Genomic DNA, 25,535 nt, shown 5'->3' with positions numbered 1-25,535 from the left:
GTGTTCATGTTTCAGTGCGCATGCCGTATTAGTTACGCACTGAAACATAGTGCCCGAAGTGCACAAGTGCACCATTTGAGATTCAGCCCTTGACTTTGGTGTGGGCCAGTGTCTTTGCACTTAGCAGCGTATCAAGGCTGTTCCACACTACTAAGTAAGTATGTAGCGGCATCTAGTGGCTAACTAAAGGCATTGTAGAGATAAACAGGCCCTTGAAAATAATGAATGCATCAATGCCTGCATCATCCCCCTGTGAAAATGAACATCATCATTGGCATGATACAAGCGGTCCATAGAAAGCAGTTCCTTCGAAAACATCTCAAGACTTGGTTAAGATAAAGAGGGGACATTTACAAGTGACGAGATGGGTCTGTGCTAGAGGAGATCTTGGATGTGACCTGGGAAATTAATTCCTTCCCCAACTAGTCTACAAACAAGCATAGCTTACGCGCGCACGCACACACATGCACACGCGCACACACACACACAGATGAGAAAAAATAAAAAGGACAATGGAGAGCGAGGACTTTCTTTTTTTACTATTTTAATATATATATATTTTATATATATATTTATATATTTTAACAAGACATTTTTGAGGGAACAGGTGAACAAGACGATGAGCAAAAAAAGGAAAAAAAGAGAACAAAGAAATCAGTTTAAAATAAAATAATCAAAAAAGAAAAAAAAATCAGTTTGATGTTTGCTGAATGAAACATCCCCAAAAAAAGGCAAAACCATTTATTAACACACCACACTACCTTACAGTGTGTAGTGATTGTGTCTCACCAAGTCAATCACCTTTCGATGAAGGCAAGTACACGCCTAAATACACACCTGAACCAGGAAGCACTTGACTCGATCTCTCTTCTACTTCCTGTTTGAGGGTTTTATAATAACTACTCGACCTCAAAAAGGAAAAACAAAAGAGACAAAAATAAAAGGCATCTCCAAATAATGGTGTCAATTTTTTTAAATGCCTATATCCACCTATTTTCTCTGCATCAGTCAAAATTTGGCCACATTTCATAACGGCAGACTTTAAACTAAAGTCAACTTTCATCATTAAATAGGGGGGAGGGGGGGATTGGGGGGCATTGTAATTCTTATTGTTATATTAAAAAACAGAAAAAAAATCCAGATCTCTATACAGCAATGCCTCCAAAATTATACAGATGATTCCGAAAAAAAATATAAGTCAAAATGCAATTAATACGAATTCAATTCCATGGGCCAGTAGCTAAGTGATAAATGCTATATAACACCACACCATGTGGTTGGATGATCTGGACATGTCTTCTTTTTATAACACCCCACCCCCACCCCCCTCTCCATCCAACCCCCCCAACCACATATACGGGACCCAGACGTTTGCTCTGGTGGAGGGTGCTTAGACCTCTCCCTAAAGAAGAGCTCCAAAGCTCTCTTCCCTTTAAAGCACGTCTCATTTCTCAGTCCTGATCTCACCCCACCCGCCCCACCCCCAGACTCCCACCCCCACCCTCCCCCTTCACTGCGCACCCTGATTTCTTCTTGTACTGTTATGCCCATATACAAAAAATAGAGAAAAGAAATGGAAAAACAAAAAAAACAAAAACAAAAGAAAGGAAATCAAAAGATGAAGACACAACTTTTAAGATGTGGATCTGTGACAAAATGTTTTCGCACTCATTCGCTGGTCACATATACACATGCACGCACATAGATACACATGGACATGGACGCTCACACACATACAGACAGACACACACCGCACGCACGTACACATTCACACACCACCCCATTGATTAATCACATTCTCTCCAAGAACCTTTTTTTTTTTTTTTTTTTAAAGAGGGAGCAACATGCTTTCACACATTTTCTGCTTTTTTTCTCCTCCAAATGAACAAGCAGTAGTACACACACACACACACACACACACACACACACACACACACACACACACACACACACACACACACACACACACACACACACACACACACACACACACACACACACACAATTGTCGTCATAGAGAGCTGTGACTGCCCCTCGATCTTTTTGTTTTTTCTTCTCCATGCTCCTCTCCTGATTATCTGATCATCAGCGCGGTGCCTCTCTCCGTTTTCCATTTCTCTCTCTCTCTTTGCAGGAACACTTCAATACTATTGGTAACAGCTAATTCCAGAAAGAGCACTTGTAAAAATTGCAGAAGTATGGCTTTTGTAAAAAAAAAAAAAGTAGAAACAAAGAAACAATAATGAAAATAAAAAAGTGTAACAATCATTAAAAGGGGGGGAAATGTTTTTTTTTCCTCTTTTTTTTTTGAAAGTAATTCTGCACATGTCCACCAACCCCAGACATGTGCACACATCATCATCATCATCATCATCTAATCTTCAACTTGATTGGATGGGAGGGGATAGGGGTGGGTCATTTCATATCGTCCAGAGGAAGACGCTTGTGTATGTGTGTCTATGTATACGTACACACGCGTGTGCATTTGTATCTGTGTGTTTGAGTGTGTACTCATGTGTATGTATGAGAGAGAGAGGGAGAGAAAGATAGATAGAGAGCGAGAGAGAGCAAGAGAGAGAGATAGAGAGAGAGAGAGACAGAGAGAGAGCGCGTGTGCTTCGGTGTGTGTCCCAGTGTGCATCATGCAACCCGCTGGTGTTCAGGTTTCTTTACTCCTCATCTCCTCTTTTTTTCATTTTTGTCGTTTTCCTTTCTTTTTTTTTTTTAATCTACCTGACTTGGTGGTGAAGCGCTGTTATGGCTGTCTGTCTGTCTGTCTGTCATGGTGCACTGTTGCGTAGTAGTGTCAGGCAAGGCGAGGTCAGAGGTGACAGGCCAAAAAACGTCAAAAAGGGGCAAGGCAAGGGCATCCATCCCACCACCCCTATAATCAGAGGATCATCTCTGGAGCAACCCACCCACCCCACCCCAGCCCAGCCCACCCTTTCCCCATCCCCATCCCGGCCAGGATACAAGTCCGTCTCTGCTAAAAGAGACACGATACCCATAGAGGCATGAGACATGCTTCTCATACAGTATCTTGCTGGTGCATGGCTGTTTTGAGTACAGGGGTTATGTACATAATGTGTTGTGTTGATGCAAGGTTGTGTGTGTGTGTGTGATGCGAGCGTGTATGTAAGAGAGAGAGAGAGAGTATGTGTGTGATTGTGTGTTCTTGTGTGTGTTCGTGTGTGTTTGTGTCTGTCGGCGTGTGTTGCTGTGTGTCCAAGAGTTAGTAAGTATACGTGTCGCTGTGTTGTGTCCTTTCTGCTGCTGGTTGGGGGGGCGAGAGAGAAGGGAGGAGGAGGAGGAGGAGGAGGAGAGAAGAGGGAGGTGAGGGGGGTCACTCCCGTATGCTAGCGGAGTAGGAGAACTGGGGGAAGTGCGTGCGTGTGTCCGGGTCCTCTGTGTCCAGGCTGTCTCCATCTGTGGACGAGGAGAGAGAGACACAGAGAGATTAATGAATGTTGTACAAATTAATAGGTATACTAGCTGTAGGTTGGTCTGACTGGTGTAGGATTTAGTTATCTTGGAATACTTGTGGTTTATGTCCCATTTTTTCAAACAGTGATTTTGAAGCCTGTGTGCTAAAGCTATGTAAAAACACATCGCTGCTATTTACTAGCTTCTCGCTTGCTCAACTACTCGCCACTCTCTCATGGAACGTTCGCTGAAAGTTCCCACGGCTTTAACTGCCAATGTACAGGCGAGAAGTACCGAACTCTGCATTCCAATTGATAACTCGCTTACTCGCCTCGCTCAGGGTTAAAATATTTTCAACTCGGACCCACATCGCATCGCTTGTACAGTACTTGTCTACTCGTCTCGCTGGAACACATTGACATTCTATTGACTTCATTCGCTGAGCGAGTAACTAGCAGTGACGTGTCTGAACCTAGCTTAACTCATTGGCTGCCTTGGCCGTCGAATGACGTCATTTCAAATAGTGACGCCCCCTACCTTCGACGTCGTTCGCCGACAATTGCGTTTTTTTACAGCCAGGCCTCGAGGACGGTCTGACCTATCTTCTGTATGAATTTCAAGCCTCTAGGCATTTTCTAACTGTTCCTGTAGGTGGCAGAAGTGTCCTTAGGAACAGTCAAGGCAGGGCTTTAGCTCAGAGCAAGATGAAATGTCAAGACAAAAACACCCCTTTTTTACTATTATAATACAATCTCAAAAGTATAGCAAGCATAGCAAAATCATTTTTGAAAGTAAAGCACCTGTGACAGTAGTCTACTTTCTTGCCCTCTGATTTTAACACAGGTAGGCTACTGATTTTAGTGTCAGAGCCTGACCAAAAAAAAACCCTTCCTCTCATGACCAAAATACAATCCCCTGTTGCTATCTAGCTAGAAGGCATTGTAGCTAACTTGCCCAAAATACACCATGAGATGATCTGTGTGACAACCTTTCATTTTGGATAATGTGATCAGCCTACACAACATCAGGATGTTGCTTACAAAATATCATCTAACAGGAGAATGCACGGGACTAGTGGTGATGTGTCCCAACTGAGGTAACTTGGGTATAAAGTTTGCTACGCTAGCTAGCTAGCTAGCACGAAATCGCTAACAACTTACAACTAAGCCTAAATAAAGGAGCCTTGGTAAGTCAACTATTTTTTACTCAATCCACAGTTATTTTTATGGATCTGTATAGTATGATCAGCTTACTGTATCATCAAAAAAGACAGGGGGGTTGCAGATTCTTGGAACAGAGTAGCCTTTGTGTCTGGTCAGATGCATTCAGCTCACATTAGAAAGCATTGCACTTAGCCTCAGACCAGCTAGCATTCACCACTCCAATCGGCTTGTGAAATGTTGGATGTGTGATCAGTACTTTATCAAAAGAAAATTCATTGAACAATATATGACGACAAGATCACTATAGCAGAACCATGATGACAGTAATCATCAATCTGCAAATTGTCCGCTCTGCCAAAGAAGCTGCAGTAAGCTACGCTAAGCGGTGCTGCCTGCCTACCTGCCTCCCTCCCCACAAGACACAACACGGTACTATTTCTGGAGGAAATAAACCAGCTGTGATTCGTTCTCCAACGAGGGGAGAGAGAGAGGGAGAGGGAGAGGTAGGGAGTTACCGGAGTTAGGGGCAACTGCTGTCATGATCCATGCTGCGCGCCAGCAACTAAACCAAAACACCCTTGTTTTCGAGTCCCCCCGTTATATTTCAGTATATTAGGTTGAAAAGGTCATACAAATGATCTTTTTGTTCAGGCTACAGATGACAGAAGACTGTGTAATAGCAGCTGATAGGTTTGGAGTTGTTAGGACGATGCCATTACGGGCAAAAACGTTTGCAGTTATAGTTCTACTTCAAATGGCGTTTTCTCAGCTTTTTGGCTAGAAAGCAGCATTTTGGCGAATTCCACTTAATTTCAACAGATGATTATGAAAGAACGGAAAGGGGTAGAGAGACACCGTTTTTTTCTGATGACAGATGAGCGTCTAATCTGTGTTTTGATAGGTATGGTGTTGACATAGACACAGAACTCAATTTTCTGTGAGCCTCCAAAAAACACCCAAAATGCTGAAAAATCGCTGGCACTCCGAGGTACTCTTTTATGACAATGGCTGGCAGCCAATGAGTTAACAGAGACATCTGTGGTTCTCAACCTTTCTTGAACAAACGCCTTCTTGACCTCGTCAATAGTGCAATAGTGCAATAAACCTGTCTTGGCAGGGATGCAAAATGAATCAGTGCATACTGACTTTACTATCGTCTCATATCATAAGCCTGCAAATGCCCACCTTGGTACGAATAAATAAAATAGACTAATGCACCTTAATTGGGACTGAACCCCCTCAGCTGTATCCTTCTCAAACGCCTTTTATAATGTCCTCTCGGGGGCTGTAGAGACCCCGTTGAGAAACACTAAGCGACATGCAGACCAACACTGCACAGCCAAATACCCCATTTATGTTTTGGCACCCATCAAGAGCCTCGCTAGATTAGAGCGCGCTCCCTCTGCTGTTGACCCCGCCATTCCATTTGACCCTCAAGAAGCTTGCTGGAAGCCTTAAGTTACGCATGCAACCGCGAGCGACCGGCCAACTGCACATGCTTGCTTTAAAAGCAGTAGACAAACATCATGCACAATACTGGTGGTGTCATCCAGGGGCAGAGAGAGAGAGCAGCATTGCGATGGGTGTAAGGAAAACAAAACAAACAGAAGGACTCCCGGGCAAGGAGATGATCGGGTCAGCCGTGGCCTAGTGCTTAGAGAGTTGGTCTTTCAATCTCGGGGTTGCCGGTTCGAACCCCCACTGACCTCTCCCCCTACATCTCCATCCATGGCTGAAGTGCCCTTGAGCAAGGCACCTAACCCAACATTGTTCCAGGGACTGTAACCAATATCCCTGAAAAATAATAGTTGTAAGTCGGTTTGAATAAATGAAGGCGTCAGCTAAGTGTAATTTAATGTAATGTTAAAGTATGATCACACAAATGTTTGTAATTTCGGCCAAGCTTAATGAGACAGTCTTGAAAAGTTGCCGCCGTCGAGGTGGTTTTCACCGGAAACACTCGCGCGGCGCTGTCTTTCTTACGATTGCCCCAAGCGATTTTGAAGACATCGCATGAAACACAGGCATATGGATGCGGTATGTAATGCACGCAAAATTGCGTGTATGAATCGTGCCCGTGCACGCATATCCTGCAGCAAGCTTATCGAGGGCCTTAATGGTCTACTCGCTTCCGGAAGTTCAGTTTAATAAAAGAAATGGGCAATGTAAGCTAGACGCTTTTCCCCAAAGCCACTTACATTTTAAAACAGCCGTATCGGTTACAGTAGATCACAACGTTTTTTTATAGACCGATTTTGAATTCACAAACTAACTTACACAGTTAGTTTCAAATCCTGATTTCAAATCAAAATCGTCTTTCATTGACTGAACTGTGCAGAATCATGAGCCCATACAGCCCTCTTTTGTCACAAACATGTTTCTGATATGAGGAGCAGAAATGTGGCCACTTGTAGACATGAGAGTTGAAGAGAGTTTGAAATTGTTTGAAAAATATGGCAATGACTTGACAGAGGCCCAGTAAATCCTTGGCCGAAAAAAAAAAAAACAGGGATGTTTGGTTTTCACCGCCTGAAATGGCACACAGAGACAAACACTTACAGTACGCACAAAGCTAACACTATTACTGCCCTCTCCACCAGAAGCACTTTGACTCATTCAAGGAAGCGAAAATATCTGTTGGCCAATACACGCTGCGATAGAAGTTCACACACTTTGCCAAACAGCCGAGTGGAGGGCACTGAAGGGCCACTTCCTTGGTTACCCATTGTTGACATGGTTACACACTAAACTCCACTAAAACGTTACTGACTGAAAGGGGAGAGAAGGAGGTGAAAGTGTAGAGGTTTCATTCAGAATAGCAAAGTCCACCCTGTTCAAAAGCCATTCTTTCATTCATTCATTCATTCATCAACCCTGAAGGAAGTGCCAGCCAACCTCAAGAAGAATTTATGCGCTACATTCGTCAACTCGAATTTGCTACAACAAGACGATGCACTACAGATCACGCAAAATCACAAAATGACCACAAAAAAACTTTAAAAAAAAACCCCCTAAGTGTGGCCTTATCATCCATAAAAGGTCAGCGGCACAGTGAACAGGGGCACCAACCGTTTTTTGACCATACGACATGAGCTTTAAAAATATCAATATTTTTTCCATATTCAATGTTCATGAAGGCGTCACCTGTGAGAGAACAGTGCCCGCTGGTACCACATTAGCTTATCAGGGTCCTGCCCCAAAGCAGTGAATGTGGAAGACCATGACTACTTACACTGGTCTGGAGGTGTGATCGTGATGGTCTGTGCCGTGAACTCGTCATCAAAGTAGCGCGTGTCTGTGTCCGAGGTCACCTGGGGCTTGAACGGAGGAACGAGCTGATGGGGGGGAAAAAAGAGATGAAGGGAAGAAGAAAGAGAAACAAAATGGTGAGACAAATTACGCATTTCCTCAAATAATAACTAACTAACATTAGTTTGTACCAGGATAAAAAATAGGGGCAGAGCACATTTTGAAGGAGTCACTCAATACAAAAAAGAAAAAGCTTTTATTTATTGACAAATGTTTTAGACCAGGCTACTATTAGAAGCAAGGGTATAACAATTGGGGAATTACAGGTAGGCTATGTTCCTCTGCTTTTCCGCATTCTTTGGATCCATGTTATACTGAATGTGTATTTAAAACATAAAACGTTGAGATATTGTTGTTAATTGCCAAATCATGCCGAGTAAAGGTTCTTTGAACTGAACTGGAAAGACTATGCAAAACGCACGCTAAACACGTGGCGGCAAAGTATGTTACTAGTGCAAGACATTGTGGTGCGACGAGTCGTCTAAATAACCTCTGTATACCCTGTATAATAACGACAATAAGAGGTTTTGTTTGTTTGTTTTGTATGCACACGCAATCGTACAATACCTTTTTCTGAAGCACATCTTGCCAGTTGATGGTGACAAAGAACTTGTGAGTCATCACCTCTTTGGCATCTTCAGGGCTTCCTCCAAGCCTGTAAAACCAATGATATTCTCAGCAATCCGCCCTTATTCAACTACACCTCTTTTGCATTTCAAATCATTATCATCATCATCCTCAGGGTTTCCTCCAAGTCAAAATCAAAACGTGCGCAGCCACGCACGCACACGCACGCACGCACGCACGCCACACTAATCAATCAACCACCCCTACACACACCTCTTCTAGGGGTTCTTCTTCAGCACACTGGCCGCAGACGTCTCCGTAAAAAAATAATAATAAAAAAAAGCAAAACAAACGAATTCTGTACATCCAGGGGTGATAGTGAAAAAAAATCCTGAGCCTGAACTTTTTCCCCTGCTCTAGCGACGACGACAATATACTGCATTAGTGACGTAACGTAGGCCTATTTTGACACATTATTCAAACATTTAATAGCCTGTGTATGACCATTATTCAAGCCTGATAGTAGAAGAAAACTGTGAACCTGTAACACTTTCTGAGATGAGAATAATCGGATGGATTATGCAAACTCTGTCAAGCCTGAAATCTGGCATGGAGCCTGAATACCATCAGCCCTGCATCCTCCTCCACGCACCTCTGCTTGGGGTCCTTCTTGAGCAGGCCGGCCAGCAGGGCCTTGGCCTCGGGCGACAGGTTCCTGGGGAAGCGGATCTCCTCCATGAGGATGAGCTCGAACAGCCTCTCGTGGTCCTGGTTGTAGAAGGGCAGCCGGCCGCACATCATCTCGTACATCACCACGCCCAGGCCCCACCAGTCCACCGCGCGACCGTAGTCATTGTCCTCCAGCACCTGGAAACGAAGAGACACAAACACACAGGAAGGTTACAGAAAAGTTACTCCACTTGTCCACAACCACGCCCAGACCCCACCAGTCCACCGCGCGACCGTAGTCATTGTCCTCCAGCACCTGGGAACGAAGACACACAAACACACAGAAAAAGTTAGTCCTCTTGGACACGACCACCACCAGATCCCACCAGTCCACCGCGCGACCGTAGTCATTGTCCTCCAGCACCTGGGAACGAAGACACACAAACACACAGGAAAGTTGCAGAAAAGTTACTCCTCTTGTACACGACCACCCCCAACACCCCACTGTACCGCTGTAATCATTGTCCTCCAAGACCTGGGAATGGAGACACAAACGCATAGAAAAATTACAGAAAAGTTACTCCACTTGTACACGATCACACCCAGACCCCACCAGTCCACCGTACCGCTATAATCATTGTCCTCCAGCACTTGGGGCCTAAGAAGCTGGTTCAGGAGTAAACCAGCAAAGTTAAGAGGTAAGTCATCTAATAGAAGAGCCTGGAAAATGAAAACGAGGACTCCACACTCGTCTATTAGATGATTTACCTCTTAACCTGGTTAACTCCTGAACCAGCTTCTTAGTATAGGCCCCTGGGGTTGAGGGGTGTGTGGGGGGGCGGCAGTTATAATGGCATAAATACACCAAGAGGAATCAGAGGTGGCAACCTGCCCCCCAGCCCAATTCTACACACACCTGATCAGAGCTGTGGATAATTCAAGGTGTTTACTGCCACCAGCACATGACAAAACCAGTGCTCTCCGCCATCCTCCTCCATGACTGAGGTACCCTAAGCATGGTACCGTCCCGCCGCACTGCTCCCATTTGAGCGCCATTGGGGGCTGCCCCCTTGCACGGGTGAGGCATAAATGCAATTTAGCTGTGTACAATGTGCACTTGTGTGCTGTGTCACAATAAAAATGGGAGTTGTAGTTTCCCAGTTGGGCTTTCGCTTTCTTTCACAAAATACTGTGAGCAGACAGGCAGACAGGCAGACAGACAGACAGACAGACAGACAGACAGGGTGGCTGCAATACCTGGCCCAACGTATCCAGGGTGGCAGAAAATGAATTATAAAACTGTTACAAATACATTAAAAAAATGGCGATGGGACTTTGCCTTTTTATTTTCCTAATTTAGTTTTTAAGTGAGTCATTGTGATGAGAGAACAGAAAACCACAGCAGATTACAAAATGTATTCTCTGTATATAATGAGCTGTCAGTGGGTTGCCATAACAACAGCAGTCAGGCAGCAGTGACGAGGGCACACGGTATCATCAGGCTGTCGCAGTCAGTGGACTCAAATCTGCAGATCTATTGCGTCAACTGCTCCCAAATGCCTACCCAGGCAGTCGGCACCTAGTGCCTATGCTCAATACCACCTCACTTTAGCGCCTCCTCCATGACTGAGGAACCCTGAGCATGGTACTGTCCCGCCACACTGCTCCCTTTCGGGTGCCATTGGGGGCTGCCCCCCTTGCACGGGTGGGGCATTAATGCAATTTCGTTGTGTGCATGTGCAGTGAACACTTGCGTGCCGTGGACTGCTGTTGTGTTTCACAAAGACAATGGGAGTTGGAGTTTCCCAGGTGGGCTTTCTCCCAAGCACCCCCACCAGGGGCCCCCGAACCTTACTGTGAAAACCACTGTTAAGTTCATGAGAAGGCTTGATTGTGCCAAAAATGAGCTTATCGCTCAATTGGTTGATCCAAGTCGTAGCTCTGTAAGATATATGTCTACTATCTGGGAACACCGGCATGGATGCCTTCACTAGCTTCCTTTTATTGTATGTGTATTTTTATTGTATTGTCGATGTGTGTATCGTAATGTGTCCAATGTGGGCCCTGAGCCTGTAATAAAGTTTATATAAAGTTTATATAGATATTTCAGGATTAAAATGAGCGGAGGGCAGCCTTGGGCCTGGCTGCACTAAGGGAAGCGCGGGGCCATTTTTTTTCGAGGAGAAATCACTGCGTTCCAATCTTGTGTTGCAATGTCAACAGTGACTTATTTGCTGTCTGTCTGCCTCCCGATGAACATTGCTTCTCTCCTTGCCGAGGCTAATGGTTCACTCTCCACTCCAGCAAGTGCTTTTTTAACCCTGCATAATGAGTGCGAGGTGACTAACTCAGGAGAAGACAACTACTGGAACAATTAACTGACAGGTAAAGGAGGACGCTCTTTTTCGTGTTCAGTGAAGAATCCAATGACTGGGAAACGATGCTAAAAGTTAACACCAGTCTCCAAAACATAAAAATAAAAATATTTTCGTATCCAAACATTAATTACAACAGGCGTTCATGAGAAATGTGCCTGAACATACATGACAAATGCGTACGTTCTGTTTGGATGTCTAGTCTAGAGACAACCTCCTGGTGAATATTTTACATTTGTGAAAAACAGCTCCGCAAGAATGACAAGATAAAAACCCTGCAGTAATGTCTACCCTTGTGCAGCGGAATCGTTCCCTTTCTGACTTTTGTAACAAGAGCCTGGAATCTCTCCATAAACATAGTGTGTGCACTTCCGGGTGGGCAGATCATTTCTCTGAACTGACAAAGTACTACTGACCCTGCCTTACATACATACTCATCACATCGCTATTGGTTTTTCCACATGGCATTGAAGTGCAACATGGACTGAAACCCCCATTCACCCATCTCCCTTCATTCCCCAACTGGCTATCAATAACATCAGTAGAGTAAACCAAAGCCTTAGGAGACTCCTTGACATTCAAGTGGCAACAATTAATGCATCTTAAATATATTTGCAAATTCATAAATCCAATGCCTGTGAGACTTTTTGAGACTGTGGGAATCCCAAAACACTGAGGCAGTACTGGCCAGGAATCTTCCAGGAATTTTCTATATCCAACAGAAAATGGAAAAAGACAACAACGATAAGGAAAGGCCAAACTCTTGGTTGTGGTGTCTGGGAGCAAGCAATAGAAGACACATTGTAGTCTTGTGCGTACCTCAGGGGCGAGGTACTCTGGAGTTCCGCAGAATGTCTTCATGGTGGCCTCGTTGGTGATGCCCTCTTTGCACAAGCCAAAGTCTGTGATTTTGATGTGTCCGTCTTTATCCAGCATGAGATTCTCCAGCTGTATACAGAGAAAGAAAATACAATTGTGCTTTAGAGAAACGAAACTTCTTTTATACAAAACATTCCTAATAGCCGAAACACACACACACGCACGCACGCAACAAAAAACCCCATTAAATACATCTCAAATCTGCAACATTGCTTGGTTCAGCAGAGGGAGTGATAGTTCAGTCAGCTAGAGTCAGCGCTCACCTTAAGGTCCCTGTAGACGACATCGCACGAATGCAGGTATTCCAGTGCAGATACTATCTCAGCACCGTAAAACCGGGCGCGGTCTTCCGTAAACACTCTTTCCCGGGACAAGTGAAAGAAAAGCTGCAGGGACAAAAGAGGAGCAAGCCATTTCAACCGCGAGGATATCACCATAACGTACATTCTCCCCAGTGCCTTATTAGTTAAGAGGGCTTCAATAAACTTGTCACATATCAGAATTTTACCAAAATAAAAATTTAAACTTGATGTTAGGTGGGGAAAGCGCACAACAAAACACATCTAGTTTCTGAGAATATTAGTACTGTATTGATATAACACTGACTAGTACATTGATTTCTCCATCAATGATAATTGCGCCCCTCCCCATCTTAACTAAACATTCTCTGTTCCATCATTTTGTCTTTTTGGATACTGCTCTTCCTTTAATTTCACTCTTGATGCCTTTTGGATACTGTTAACAGTGCACTGTTTGTTTACTGTAAATAGATACATGGCACGGTCATTCACAGCAAGGGGGGAAGTGGAGAAGTTGTTTGTGAAATACTACATTACACACACATTCTTTGGCACCACATAACTTCCTGTGAACCACTGTATGTCAAAAAAAAGAAACAAGAAAATGATTTGCAAATCATTAATAAATGATACTCTACTCTACTCTACCGTCCAATCCACAATAAAGACACAGAAGGCCCATAAATATACTTGAATAAAAGGAAATGCTACCTCTCCGCCATTTGCATACTCCATGACGAAGCAAAGCCGATCGTGAGTCTGGAAGGCGTACTTTAGTGTCTGGAAAACAGAAACAGTCTGTGAGCCTGTGAAACATCTCAGAGTCTCAAGCAACTGAAGAAAAGACACATTTATTTTCAATAATAAATAAACAAAAGAAATAAAAAATGCCTTTGCACACATCTATACTCTGACAGGTGCATTTGGATATATTCCAGGGTTTCTGCACATTTTGGATCACCAAATATAAGACTTTTTAAGACAAATATAAGACCTCTGATGATAAAATATAAGACCACCGCTCAGGGTGAGGCATTGCAATATTGCTAATGTTATTAGTTTGCATTGCTATAATGAAATGTAGGCCTAGTACATAATTATATATAATAAACAATATTATATGACTACTGTGCTTTTATAGTGTAGCCTAGGCTAAACACAGTGTCAGCAGTAGCAAGGTGTAACTGATATGTAGGCCTACAGACACCATGCATGCACATGGTCAGTTAATTGACAACTGGCATTTAATTGAGGGTCTCACACATGTTTTGACGGCCTATGGAAAAATCAGATGAATGTTCATCAAATGCCTTTAAATGTACACATTAAAAATGGCTCAACAATTCATCATTTCTGATGGATAAATAGTTGAATGCACTTTGCTATTAGGAGAGAGGACACCTGGTGTCAAAAGGGTTAAATGTATGACTACTCTGAGTGCCGTTCCTCCTCCTCCAGCTCGCTTTATCAGAGACGGGTAGCAGAAGCAAGCGTTCTACTTTGAGCTTAGCCTCCTGTCTGTAGTTTGTTGTTGTCTAGAATGTGCGCAAGAAACAGCGCACAACTTGGAAGCGATTTCCTGCATGTCCATAACAAGCATTTAGCGCGTTTACCGTTGCCCATCTGGTTACCGATTTGGACATTACGCACCTCGCCAGATCATTGGCTTCGTACATATTCTGTTACTCATCCGATTTCGTATTGCCTCGCGCTCACTTCCTCATGCTGCCATCATGTTAACGAAATCATTTTGCATTTGACAGAGGCAACAAATAGCCTGTCACGTATCTAGAGGCGATTTTGAAAGTGTAGGCTATTGTATGAAGGAACAATTATTTTCGAATACGGTCATAATAGACTTTATGAAATAAACCCTTTACATTTAGCAAACGCTTCTACCCAAACGCGAGGGCATGGCTAACATGCTTACGATAGACAACATTCAAAACTTACACTCAACGACTGATTAGGCTATGCGTCCTCCCGACACAGTTAACATTAAGCTTCATATTCCGACGTTGCTTTGGATAGCAGCTAACCGTTTTATTTGTTGTCCTCAAGCCACATTACACTGAACGTGCATCTATCTACCCATCTCGATTCACGTTCATATTTTTTCGACCACTTTTTTGACTGTTTCTACTAGAACATGCAAGTAGGCTAGAAGCTGCGCCCACAGGTCTGCGGTTGCCCCCCGCTGTGTGGCCAGCGGGCTGCGCTGCGCCACAAACACAGATCCGTTTCCTCTACTTTTCCGCATCTTGATAAGGGACGTATGCCGGTTAAATAAGGTTTATAGCGTCAAAAAATAGACCTTTTTTCTTACACTCAAGCTACCCAGATGAAATATAAGACCTCCCACGTAAATATAATACCACACTTCCAAAAATTGGCGAAATATAATGCTTTATAAGACCTTAAAAAACAAATATTAAAAGTAAGACTTTATAAGACTTTTTAAGGATCCGCGGAGACCCTGTATTCACTGCAAGGCTGCCATTCAGGTACCGGTAATCACTCAACTTCAGTCATTATTCAAATAGCACAGCGTCTATTCCGCAAGCAAGGTTGCGACCCAAACATAGTGATTCCGTATTTGTTTGAATGTAGAATGAACAGTGTGCTGAGTTCTATTTCCTGCTCTTGAATCATCACAACATCCAAGTTAAGCATCACATTTCTACCATCACATCTTCACAGTGGTGGAGGAAACTGACCGTGAGGAAGGGATGCCTTGTGTTCTGCAGGACTCTGCTCTCGGTAACCGTGTGTGCCACTTCATCCTACAATGCAAGAAATGAAAACAATTCAATGCAAGAAAATAAAAAGTCAAAATCAGCTTTAGAATTATTAACAAAATGTACAGCCCAATCTTGATTTAACATTGCAGTGAAAATGCAATGCAAGAAAAAAAAAGAAAAAAAAAAGTCAAAACCAGCTTTAAAATTACACAAAATGTACAGCTCATACATGATATGAAATTGCAGTGCAAAGGGTCGCTGGAGTGATGTGATCTCCAGACTATTCCCAACACCTTCAGGCCACAGCTGCAGGGGTGATAGTTAAAAAAAAATCGTGAGCCTGAACTTTTTCCCCTGCTCTCACGACGACGACAAGATACTGCATATTGACGTAACGTAGGCCTATTTTGACACATTATTCAATCATTTAATAGCCTGTGTATGACCATTATTCAAGCCTGATAGTAGAAGAAAACCCTGAACCTGTAACACTTTCTGAGAGAAGAATAACCAAATGGCTAATTATTATCAATGCAAACTCTGTCAAGCCTGAAATCAGGCATGGAGCCTGAATACTATCAGCCCTGCAGCTGCCCCAGGAGCAGTATTAAAACCGCATTCAGTGGTCATTGCATTCATTACTCTTCACCTTGGCCGGATGGAGCTGTTCCACTCACCTTCTGCATTACATTACGTCGTACACTTAGTACAGACTCTTCCAACAGAGCAACTTGCAGCTATTTAGATAAAGGGACAAATCCCTGGAGCACTGTGGGGTTAGTAGACACACTATTACTCAAGGACACCTCAGGGATGCAGGACATCAGCAATAACATTTATACGCATCCAACCAACCACATTCTTCCTACTGATAAGGGATTCAATTCAAGCCTGCAACCTTATGGGCAAAGGCCTCACCGGGACCCCAGTTACACCTGGTTTAGGTCTTAGATCCCATCTCTCTCCCCAATGCATACTGGATGCTGTCAATAAAAGCACATACTCCCCCAAAATATACTTCACAAACAACAACAAATTGCAGCCCTTTGTTCTGAACGCCAACTCCCTTGCCATTAGGCCCCAGCTGCTCCTGAGTGCAGGCTGCATATAGCAGACATTGGATTCCTAATTCTCCACCTGGATCACACAGACAAATTGTGGTTTCCTCCAACACCCCTTTTACATAAACAGCAATTTGGCTATCTAGGTATAGGGACAAATAAAGGCACTGTATGTACTAGTACCACAATGTGATCCTGAAACCCTACGATCCCAAGAATATTTCTGACCTGCGGCCGCCCATTGGATTCCTTATTCCTCACCTGTGGGTCTATCCCATTACCTAAACTCCCGTCCTCGCTTAGTGCTTGTGTCCTCAAAATACGAGGCAAGACCTCACTGACGATAGATGTTTTGTTCAATCTCGCACAAGCACAATTCAAAAGGTCATTTCCTCATTTGCAATTGGGATGTTGAATGGGGAAAAGTCCCCCCAAAGTTGTTGTGCTTAGGAAGACAGTGGGGACACTTAGTTTTCTCCACGGAGGTGGAGTGGCAGCGAAAGCACGGGCCCCAAACACATGGCAAGGACTCAAGTCTAGATAATGAGATGGACTCCAAGTCATACCGACAGGCAGAGGACTTGTCCCTGGCCCTGGCTCACCTTGGCGATGATGACGTCCTTGCGCAGGATCTTCATGGCGTAGTACATGCCCGTGGCCTTCTCCTTCACCAGGATCACCTTGCCAAACGTGCCCTTGCCTAGGAGCTTCAGGTAGTCAAAGTCACTCATGTTCTGCAACACACACGCACGCACGCACGCACACACACACACGCACGCACACACACACACACGCGCGCGCACACACACACACGCATAAGCACACACACACACACACACACACACACACACACGAATAGGACTTAGACTCACAACAAAGTAGAGGGCAAAGTGCAAAGAGAGCAGGTGTCAGCTGAAAGCTGATGATTTTTGGATACATTTTTTCCATCAGTTCCTAAAATGTTTTTTATTGGTGGATAGCAAAATATGGAAGTGACTTCAGTCGGCAATCAGCCAATGGCCGATATAAACTGCTGATTTCAGAAGGTAGGGAATATGCAGTACATATTCATACTCTTCAAATATTTACATCATAACAAACATCAAGCTCGGACACTTGGATAAGATAAGTAGTTAATCAAAAAAAAAGCTGGTAACATACTTAAAAACAACCCATTATCCAGTAAAGGAACACAGGCCCATCACCTTAACCCTTAAGACACTACCTGTTATAAATTAGCTGTTACCAGGATGGCAATGACCCAAGTTGTAATGTATTACTAAAGGCGCTACGGTATGCACTACCACAGTAGTGTAATAGTATGGTAGTTTCTTTTTTTCAGTGACCATTACGACGTCCCCGTGGCGGGATGGTGCCTGGTAAGGGGCTACGAGGTTATATGAAAGCAACTACGATTTCTTCGGACTTGAAAGACATTTTGCTCCTCATCATAGAAGCTAGGGATGGCACAAACCGCACCGAAAACCGAAACCTTACAATTCACACACATACCGAACCGAACCGTGCAATCCGTGGCAAACCGCAGTTCATGTACTGCACATACAAATACTGTATGTAAGAGAGGGCATTTGGAACGCTCAGACAACGCACATTAGGGTTAAGGTTAGCACAAGAGGCGGTTCTCAGACATAAGCAAAAGGTAAATTTCAACTTGTGCATCATCACTTTATAATTGCAATTGTATAAATATGGTGTAATATTCCCAGTGCATCATTTATTATGAATAAAAAAAAACAACACAAAAAAACGTGAACTGTACAGAACCGAAAACCGTGACCTTCATACCGTGATATGGACCGAACCGCGAATTTTGTGAACCGCACCACCCCTAATAGAAGCTGTAGACTAGAAAAGTGAAACATCTTCCAAGATCAATGATGACGTCCAGTTGCTCACAGCTGAACTCTTTGGATAACGTGACCTGGACGAATGAGAATCCACACAGACATGCTGCCCATTTCGATCACCGTTTCCTTTTATCTCCTATCAAAATATGAAGTTTTGTTACAAAACGCCATTTTTTGACTTCTGCATTTTATTATTGGAAACGATGGTTCAGACACCCTTTTATCTGTGTGTGAGTTTTTGTCATTCAAATTTTATTTTAAATAAATAATAATACATTTTTATCATTTTAAATAATCTTTTTGTTTGCTTTTTTTTAACGTATTTCTTTGTTTACTTTACTTTCTAGTCTTAAGATGCAGAGCTGATGACCCCATCATCATTTCACTACAATACCATGTATGTGACAAATAAAATAACTTGAACTTGAACAAATATTTTGAGAACAAACTTTTTGTATATAAAATGCATTTTGTGTGCAATGCAATGCCCACTACCAAAAATATCAATTTCCCAAAATGGATACAAGTCATTTTTGCAACAAATCTCTTCACATATCAGTCTACTGTATGTCGAAGTGTGCCACTGACCACTCTGGTGTTGGACCTGGCGATGGCCGCCTCCATGCCCTCCAGGCCCGTCTCGCTGGGGAAGTTGATGTCCATTGGCTCCTCCTCGTCGTGCGTCTTCAGCCCATTGGCTACCGCCTGGATGGCACGTATCCACTCCTCCCTGGACAAGAACCAAAAGAAGAAGGTGGGTTAGTTTGTTTTTTGTTTTTTTTCCTACAAAGATTTTGAAGGCTATTGGCTTCATAATGATAGGACAGTGAGGAGTGAAAGGGAAGTAGTGGGATAAGGGGAAGGATCAGGAAATGACCAGGTACAGGGTATTGGTTACAGGCCTGGAGCAATGTGTGGTTAGGTCGGTGCTTTGCTCAAGTGCACTTCAGCCATGCATGTAGGTACTCTTAAGGTTGGGATTTGAACCTGCAACCCTCTGATCTAAAGGCCAGCGCTGTCACCATTGAGCCATGGCTGCCCATCGATTTATGGTATGTCACCTTAGCCCACTGAGTGTTTAGCGCACATCCACAAGTGGTTGTCCAGGTGCCAGACAAAAAGTTGTCAGTAGTCAAGTTGTCATTTAACATACGGCAACGTTTCGATCCAACAGAGGGATCTTCCCTTCCCAGAGATCCCTCTGTTGGATCGAAACGTTGCCGTATGTTATAAATAAAGTATTTTTGGAGTTCACACCCAGTGTGCGGACCGCTTAATCACACCTTAGCCCACTGAGCCATGACTCCCCTCAAAAGCAGGTTAGTTTGAATAATAACAATGTAATACATGTAAAATTGAACACAGAACGTGAAATGTGAAATTGACAATCCTGTTACCCATCAAATGTCAAATGTTATTTTAGCACTAAATCATGCATATCGTTTGTTTATCAAAACAAGAAAACACTCCTTTTTAAATATCACTGCAAAACTATGGGTTTACTGTACGTGTTCTTCTTCCTTCGCTATTTTTTTTCTCCCCCTCTCACCTCTCAGCATTGGAGTCCACGTGAAATGTGCGCTCAATGACGGTAGTCCACTGCAGACAGCGGATGACAAACGTGTTGGGCCTGGGCCTCTCAGTCTTCATCAGCTGGCATTCTGTGAAATTTCAGAGAGGTACAGTAGGAGAGAGAGAGAGAGAGAGAGAGAGAGAGAGAGAGAGAGAGAGAGAGAGAGAGAGAGAAATTCAGTGAGAAAGGCAGAGAGAGAGAGAGAGAGAGAGAGAGAGAGAGAGAGAGAAGGAGGAAGAAACACAGAGAGAAATTCAGTGAGAAAGAGAGAGAGGGGTCAGTGAGTGAACGTGGACTCTGAATATGATCTCGGTTTGGGGAGTGGCCTTGCACGCGGAGCTCGATGTTTACTGTCAAATATGACGGCTGATGGAGGACCTGTAAAATATACGGCCCCGCACGCATGGCTTTGGGCATGACATAATCAACACAGCTCCCGCATGTACTGTCGACCAAAACACGGTCACAAGCCATCCCTTCATTAGTGCTAACGACCACCTCACAAACACCTGAGAGATTAGAGCCACTCTTACCAATAAAATCAATGCTAATAACTTCTATGGAAAAGTTATTACCGGCTAGTTATGACGTGCACAACAAAAGACAAACAAAGTTGTTGTGTCAACTATGGAAGTGGTGAATAGGAACTAGTGCTGGCAACAAACCTCAATGGCATTAGCATGGTCAATGTGGCTGCCAGCAATGTGACACCAAACAAGAAAGCGCACAGCGTAAAAGAGTCATGTTTACAGTACAGGGCTAAATAATCGAGAAAAAAACAAGTTTCTGCGGTAAATAAATGTGTCAAACTTGGATGCCTTATCTTCACATTCACACGTTGTTTTGGGTTATTTTCTGCGTGTGCACTAAAAAGCAAGCATGTGATCTCTTTCAAAGTTAATTTCCCACGATGTTGTTGTTGTTTTTGCATGTGCTTCTTTCTTTCTCACCGGCCACAGAGAAGTTGTTGAGGGGCGGCGTGTTGGGGTCGGAGATCTCGGGCTTCTCCTTGTAGCCGATGAAAGAGCCATCGCTCTTCAGGATGAAGTACCGCGGCCTCCAGGTCTTGATGTATTCACCTGGGCACACGGAGGAGCCAACCGAGGCAGACAATGTCAGTAGAGTAGAGTACTTTCAGTGATTCGGAGAGAAATTAAGGTCTGACAGCTTACATAAATACACAACTACATAACATATACAGAGACCTAATACACATTGGAGTCAGTAACAATGGGAGTGACAGGCAACACCAAGGAAAGGAAAGGAAATGCTTCATGTTCGACTTCCCCATGTAAACAATCTAGCATCATTTCAGTATATTTCATTACAAATTTTTAACCAAATGACATACAAGGAAGGAGAAGAAACAAAACCAAGCTATGCACAACTAAATCATTCAAATTATTGATATTTATAGAGCAGTATCACTGAGGCCATCATTTTTCCAGAGAAAAGGCTACACCATGGACCTTGTGTCCTTTCCAGTTAAGAAACTTGAAAGCTGAAAGCTGCTCATGCGACCCTTGACTTGTCAGTACCCAATGACGCATCATGTTTTCGTTCGGGCCTTTCCAAGATCATGGCTATTCGAATGGGGGAATGGTTAGCTTACATGTTTTAAATAGCAGCTTAACATACTTCAAATATCATCCCAAATGTTATTGAGATATTGTGGGGTGCCCGTTGATGTTACGCAACATTTTAAGATGATATCTGGAGGATCTACAACTGGGTGCTGAAATTGTCCGGAATTCTTCTCTAATTTCCTTTGGGAAGTGCCTCTACTCAACTACTACTACTACTACTACTACAAGAAAGCAATTCATTAAACATATAGCAGAGGTGACTGTTAACTGGCTGCAGGATGAAAGACACAAGACATAAAGCAGGGCTCTAAATTAACTTTTTTTCATCACCAGCCAAAATGGCCAGTAGATGTTAATCTCACTCGCCAAACACACATTCAGTAATGGGCTTAAGTGGTTAGTACATATTCTTTTCTACCAGCCAAACTGAAATTTAACGAGCATTTGGCCAGTTGGCTGGTGTTAATTCAGAGCCCTGCCGTAAAGTGCGCAATACGGTACAAGAGCACACAACAGGTTCTGGGCCGCACGTACCTCGCTTGTGGAGCCATCCCTCCCGGACCACGCTGACCTCGTTCATGCTGGGGGCGTTATGTTTACTGGGGTTCAGGGTGGGGCGGACAGGACAGGGAGGTTGGGGGAGGGGAGCAGCGTTGGCGAGGAAAGAAGGTTGTCAGACGACGCGGGGGGAGACAGTAGTCACTCCTTAGTACCTGAGAGAGAGAGAGAGAGAGAGAGAGAGAGAGAGAGAGAGAGAGAGAGAGAGAGAGAGAGAGAGAGAGAGAGAGAGAGAGAGAGAGAGAGAGAGAGAGAGAGAGAGAGAGAGAGAGAGAGAGAGAGAGAACAACCAACAGGATCAGGCCCTTGTCTTTCAAAGAGAGGGGAAAAAAACCTGAGTGAATTTGCTGAGGTAATACGTTACACATGGCAAGGTGCTGGCGTAGGTTTTGTTTTGCCTGCTACTGCGAAAACCTGACGTGCGCGACACTTTTCCCCTGACAGCTGTAGGGAAATCACCTGACTACCGCTATGTCCCGAGAGCAAAGTGTCTTAGAAGATGTTTCATATGTAAACTTGACATTAAAGCCCTACCAACGAACACCTGGTTGACGTTAGTAACAATGATGACGAGCCAATGCCGTTGGCAGGCACAGCTAACTACTCTGTGTGTGTGTGTGTGTGTGTGTGTGTGTGTGTGTGTGTGTGTGTGTGTGTGTGTGTGTGTGTGTGTGTGTGTGATCTCCCCAGCACCTCGAGGGGTTGATGACAAAGTGGCGAAACCCTGCCAACCAACCAACGATAGCGGGGCATCGCGTCTCGTCAAAATGAGACGGTGGTGCCAGTCAATTGTTTCAGATAAAAACAGGAAGAGTATCAGGCCTGCTTCCTACCGCGGGGGGTAGGTGGCCGGGTGGTTGTGGGCATTCTAATTGGCACCGGGGCCTTTTTCATTACTTCAGCAGGAACACACAGATCGAGATTGTCTGGTAACCATGGAGATTGTTATTAGGGCCTTCCATCTCAAGGTGACCACCTGCAGTCAGTGCAGCAGAAAACCAGAGAACACGGAGAACCCCCCCCCCATCGCTACTAAACACCAAAGCCACCTATTTGGGTAGGGGGTGTGACGTGTGTTATACAAAACATGCAGTGTCTTAGGTAATTTGCTCTAAATTTAGGGAGGTAAAGATGTATTGTTGGTCTAATATCAGGAAGAAAAAAAACCATCAATAGACCTACATCCAAACTCAACACAGAGTGGGACACTTGTACAACACTGTTTGGTCAGATTGATGAGCAACAATTTTAGGTAAATATTAGGTGGCGTTTTAGGCAAATGTTTAGAAAAGGCCATCAAAGCGGCATTACGACAGTACTTAATTAAACTGTAATATGCCTTGAGCAGATTTAGACATCTTGCATTTAAACAGCAGTACCAGTACAGAGGACAGATGCTAAAAAAACAAAAAAAACTCTCAAAAGCAACTTTTTTAAAAACGTGAAATCACTGCTGCAGCAATACTGTTACGTTCATGTCTTAAATGCAGATGAAATGACTTCAGGTCTATTCCTTGTAAACAAAAGCCCCTGTTATCTGAATTGTCAAATTAAAATCCGCAGTTATATGACGTCCCCTTGGTGATTATACAATAACAAGCCTGAATGGTCGGATGACAAAAGTTGTCCATCAGAAGTCATTAGATTATACCAAGGTACAGTCTCGTACCTGTCTTTGAAGACCCATCTCACCAGCGGATGACGTCCAGCTAACTGAATGTCTGTCAAACACCGAATGTATGTCATGACGTCTATGTGTGAATCAATCAGTGAACTCTACAAAAGCAGAGGAAGTTACGCTCAAAATACTTGTAAACTACCTTAACAGATCGAACATCAAACAACGAAAACCTGTGCTACGTGACATAAGCCTGTCCGACTTTACGACGAAGTTGTAGAGTGACTTTTACATCTGTTTACACAGTATTGTTTGCAGAGATAACAATCGATAGGTTCCTCACACGGTCAATTCCACATCTATTTTTACACTTACTGGATCGCCATGCTCAATGAACAGCAGTAGTCACCAATATCCATGTTTCCACTTACACTTGACAGACACAACAACAGTGGGAAACCAGGCACCTCATCACCACAGTCCACTGCAGCATGTCATTGATCAAGAAAAGCAAGCATAACACTCGTCATACATCATACACGCCAATTAGTGAGGTCATAAAAATAGGATCAGCCGATTGCAACGATAAGTTTAACGACTTTGTTTTGCAGTCACTGCCTGAGCATGGCCACCCGAGCAATCTGTGTAAAACGAACCTAAACCGGAGTGGCTCACAAAGTAACTTTGACCACGCCACCTCTACCTCCATTGTACACATTTGCAAAGAAAAATGTGTCTAACTGATATAGCAAGACAGAACCCAGACGTCTTGCTAAATTCCCAAGTCTGGTTACAGTAACGACGTAGTAAACTCAAAGCCAGTTAGCTAACTTAACACTAGCTCTACAGAAAAACATTTCCAGCTAGCTAGCCAGCCAGCTATCTACCTTGCTACTTCACGGTATGCAAATTACTTGGGTTGACTGGGTGACTCACTCCCAAAAATAATGGAACACACAACATATTATTCCGTTTTTGACATGGCAGACATGATCACAATCAGCAAATGACCAATTGTACATGCCAGCAAAGTGGAATCTGACGCTCGAGGCAACAAGCAGGACACTTGCCACAATGCAATCGATGACCTAGGTTAACACACTAGCCAGCTAGCTAACAAGGAATGGCTAACTGCATTAACCCACGTATTTACTGGGAGGCACGATCGTCGATGCTACCCTTTCCTTTCATCACAATGATCGTTAAGGTGACGCGCAATTTGTCAACATGAAGCAAAACACCCTGAAACATGCCAATGTTACTGTTAAAACTCTGACAAGTATCCCGCGAGGTGACTAGCCATAGCTAGTAAGCTATCAATCATTATTCCAAGTTCTGCGTCAACTAAAGCGTCCTGCTTACCTCGACTCCTTAAGATTGTTGACAAAGTGTTGAGTACTGATGGCCGAAGTTCATACAGGTTGAAATGCAAAGGCCTCCGCAGCGAAGCTAGCTATTATTCTGCAAGCTGGTGTATTGAACTCTGCCAATGATCACACAGCCTCCCAAAAAATAACAGCCAAGTGCCCGCTAAGCCTGTTTTGCTGCCCACACTGGCTGCTCCAGGCGGCGTGTAAAACACTAGCTTGCTAGCGAATCTGCATAGAAGAAAACTGCTATTTCTAAAATGCCAAGTAATTAATATATTATATTAGATCTTGTAAATGAGTTACCCTTGGAAATGAGGAATCTCGATCGCTATTACTTCTCTTTACACCTTGTTATCTACGCCAATAACCTGCAGCATACAACAGGCCTCGTTCATGGCAGAACAACTAACGTTACTCGACATGAGCACAAACAGGAAATGACGTTTACGCAAATCAAGGCCTTCCTAGTAGAGGAG

At 43.7% G+C, this 25,535-nt stretch overlaps 1 protein-coding gene across 2 annotated transcripts; it reads right to left on the bottom strand.

The window, feature by feature from the left end:
- Positions 1-1,508: 1,508 nt before the first annotated feature.
- Positions 1,509-25,478, bottom strand: akt2 (v-akt murine thymoma viral oncogene homolog 2). Of its 2 annotated transcripts, none has more exons than XM_063205533.1 (14): positions 25,052-25,478; positions 22,048-22,226; positions 20,878-21,006; positions 19,904-20,015; positions 18,943-19,084; positions 17,089-17,220; positions 15,402-15,467; positions 13,396-13,464; positions 12,649-12,771; positions 12,326-12,454; positions 9,115-9,329; positions 8,463-8,550; positions 7,819-7,921; positions 1,509-3,426 (listed from the first exon to the last, which is right to left on the bottom strand). In XM_063205533.1, the coding sequence occupies exons 2-14, from the start codon at positions 22,091-22,093 to the stop codon at positions 3,344-3,346; spliced, it is 1,437 nt and encodes a 478-aa protein (XP_063061603.1). In that variant the 5' UTR covers positions 22,094-22,226; positions 25,052-25,478; the 3' UTR covers positions 1,509-3,343. The 2 variants fall into 2 exon arrangements, with proteins under 2 accessions (XP_063061603.1, XP_063061602.1); XM_063205532.1 differs by having other exon boundaries at positions 25,363-25,478.
- Positions 25,479-25,535: the final 57 nt, after the last annotated feature.

The sequence above is a fragment of the Engraulis encrasicolus genome, chromosome 8 (genome assembly GCF_034702125.1).
Source record: "Engraulis encrasicolus isolate BLACKSEA-1 chromosome 8, IST_EnEncr_1.0, whole genome shotgun sequence".
Classification (NCBI taxonomy): Eukaryota; Metazoa; Chordata; class Actinopteri; order Clupeiformes; family Engraulidae; genus Engraulis; species Engraulis encrasicolus.
This window is presented reverse-complemented; position numbering and strand designations above follow the sequence as displayed.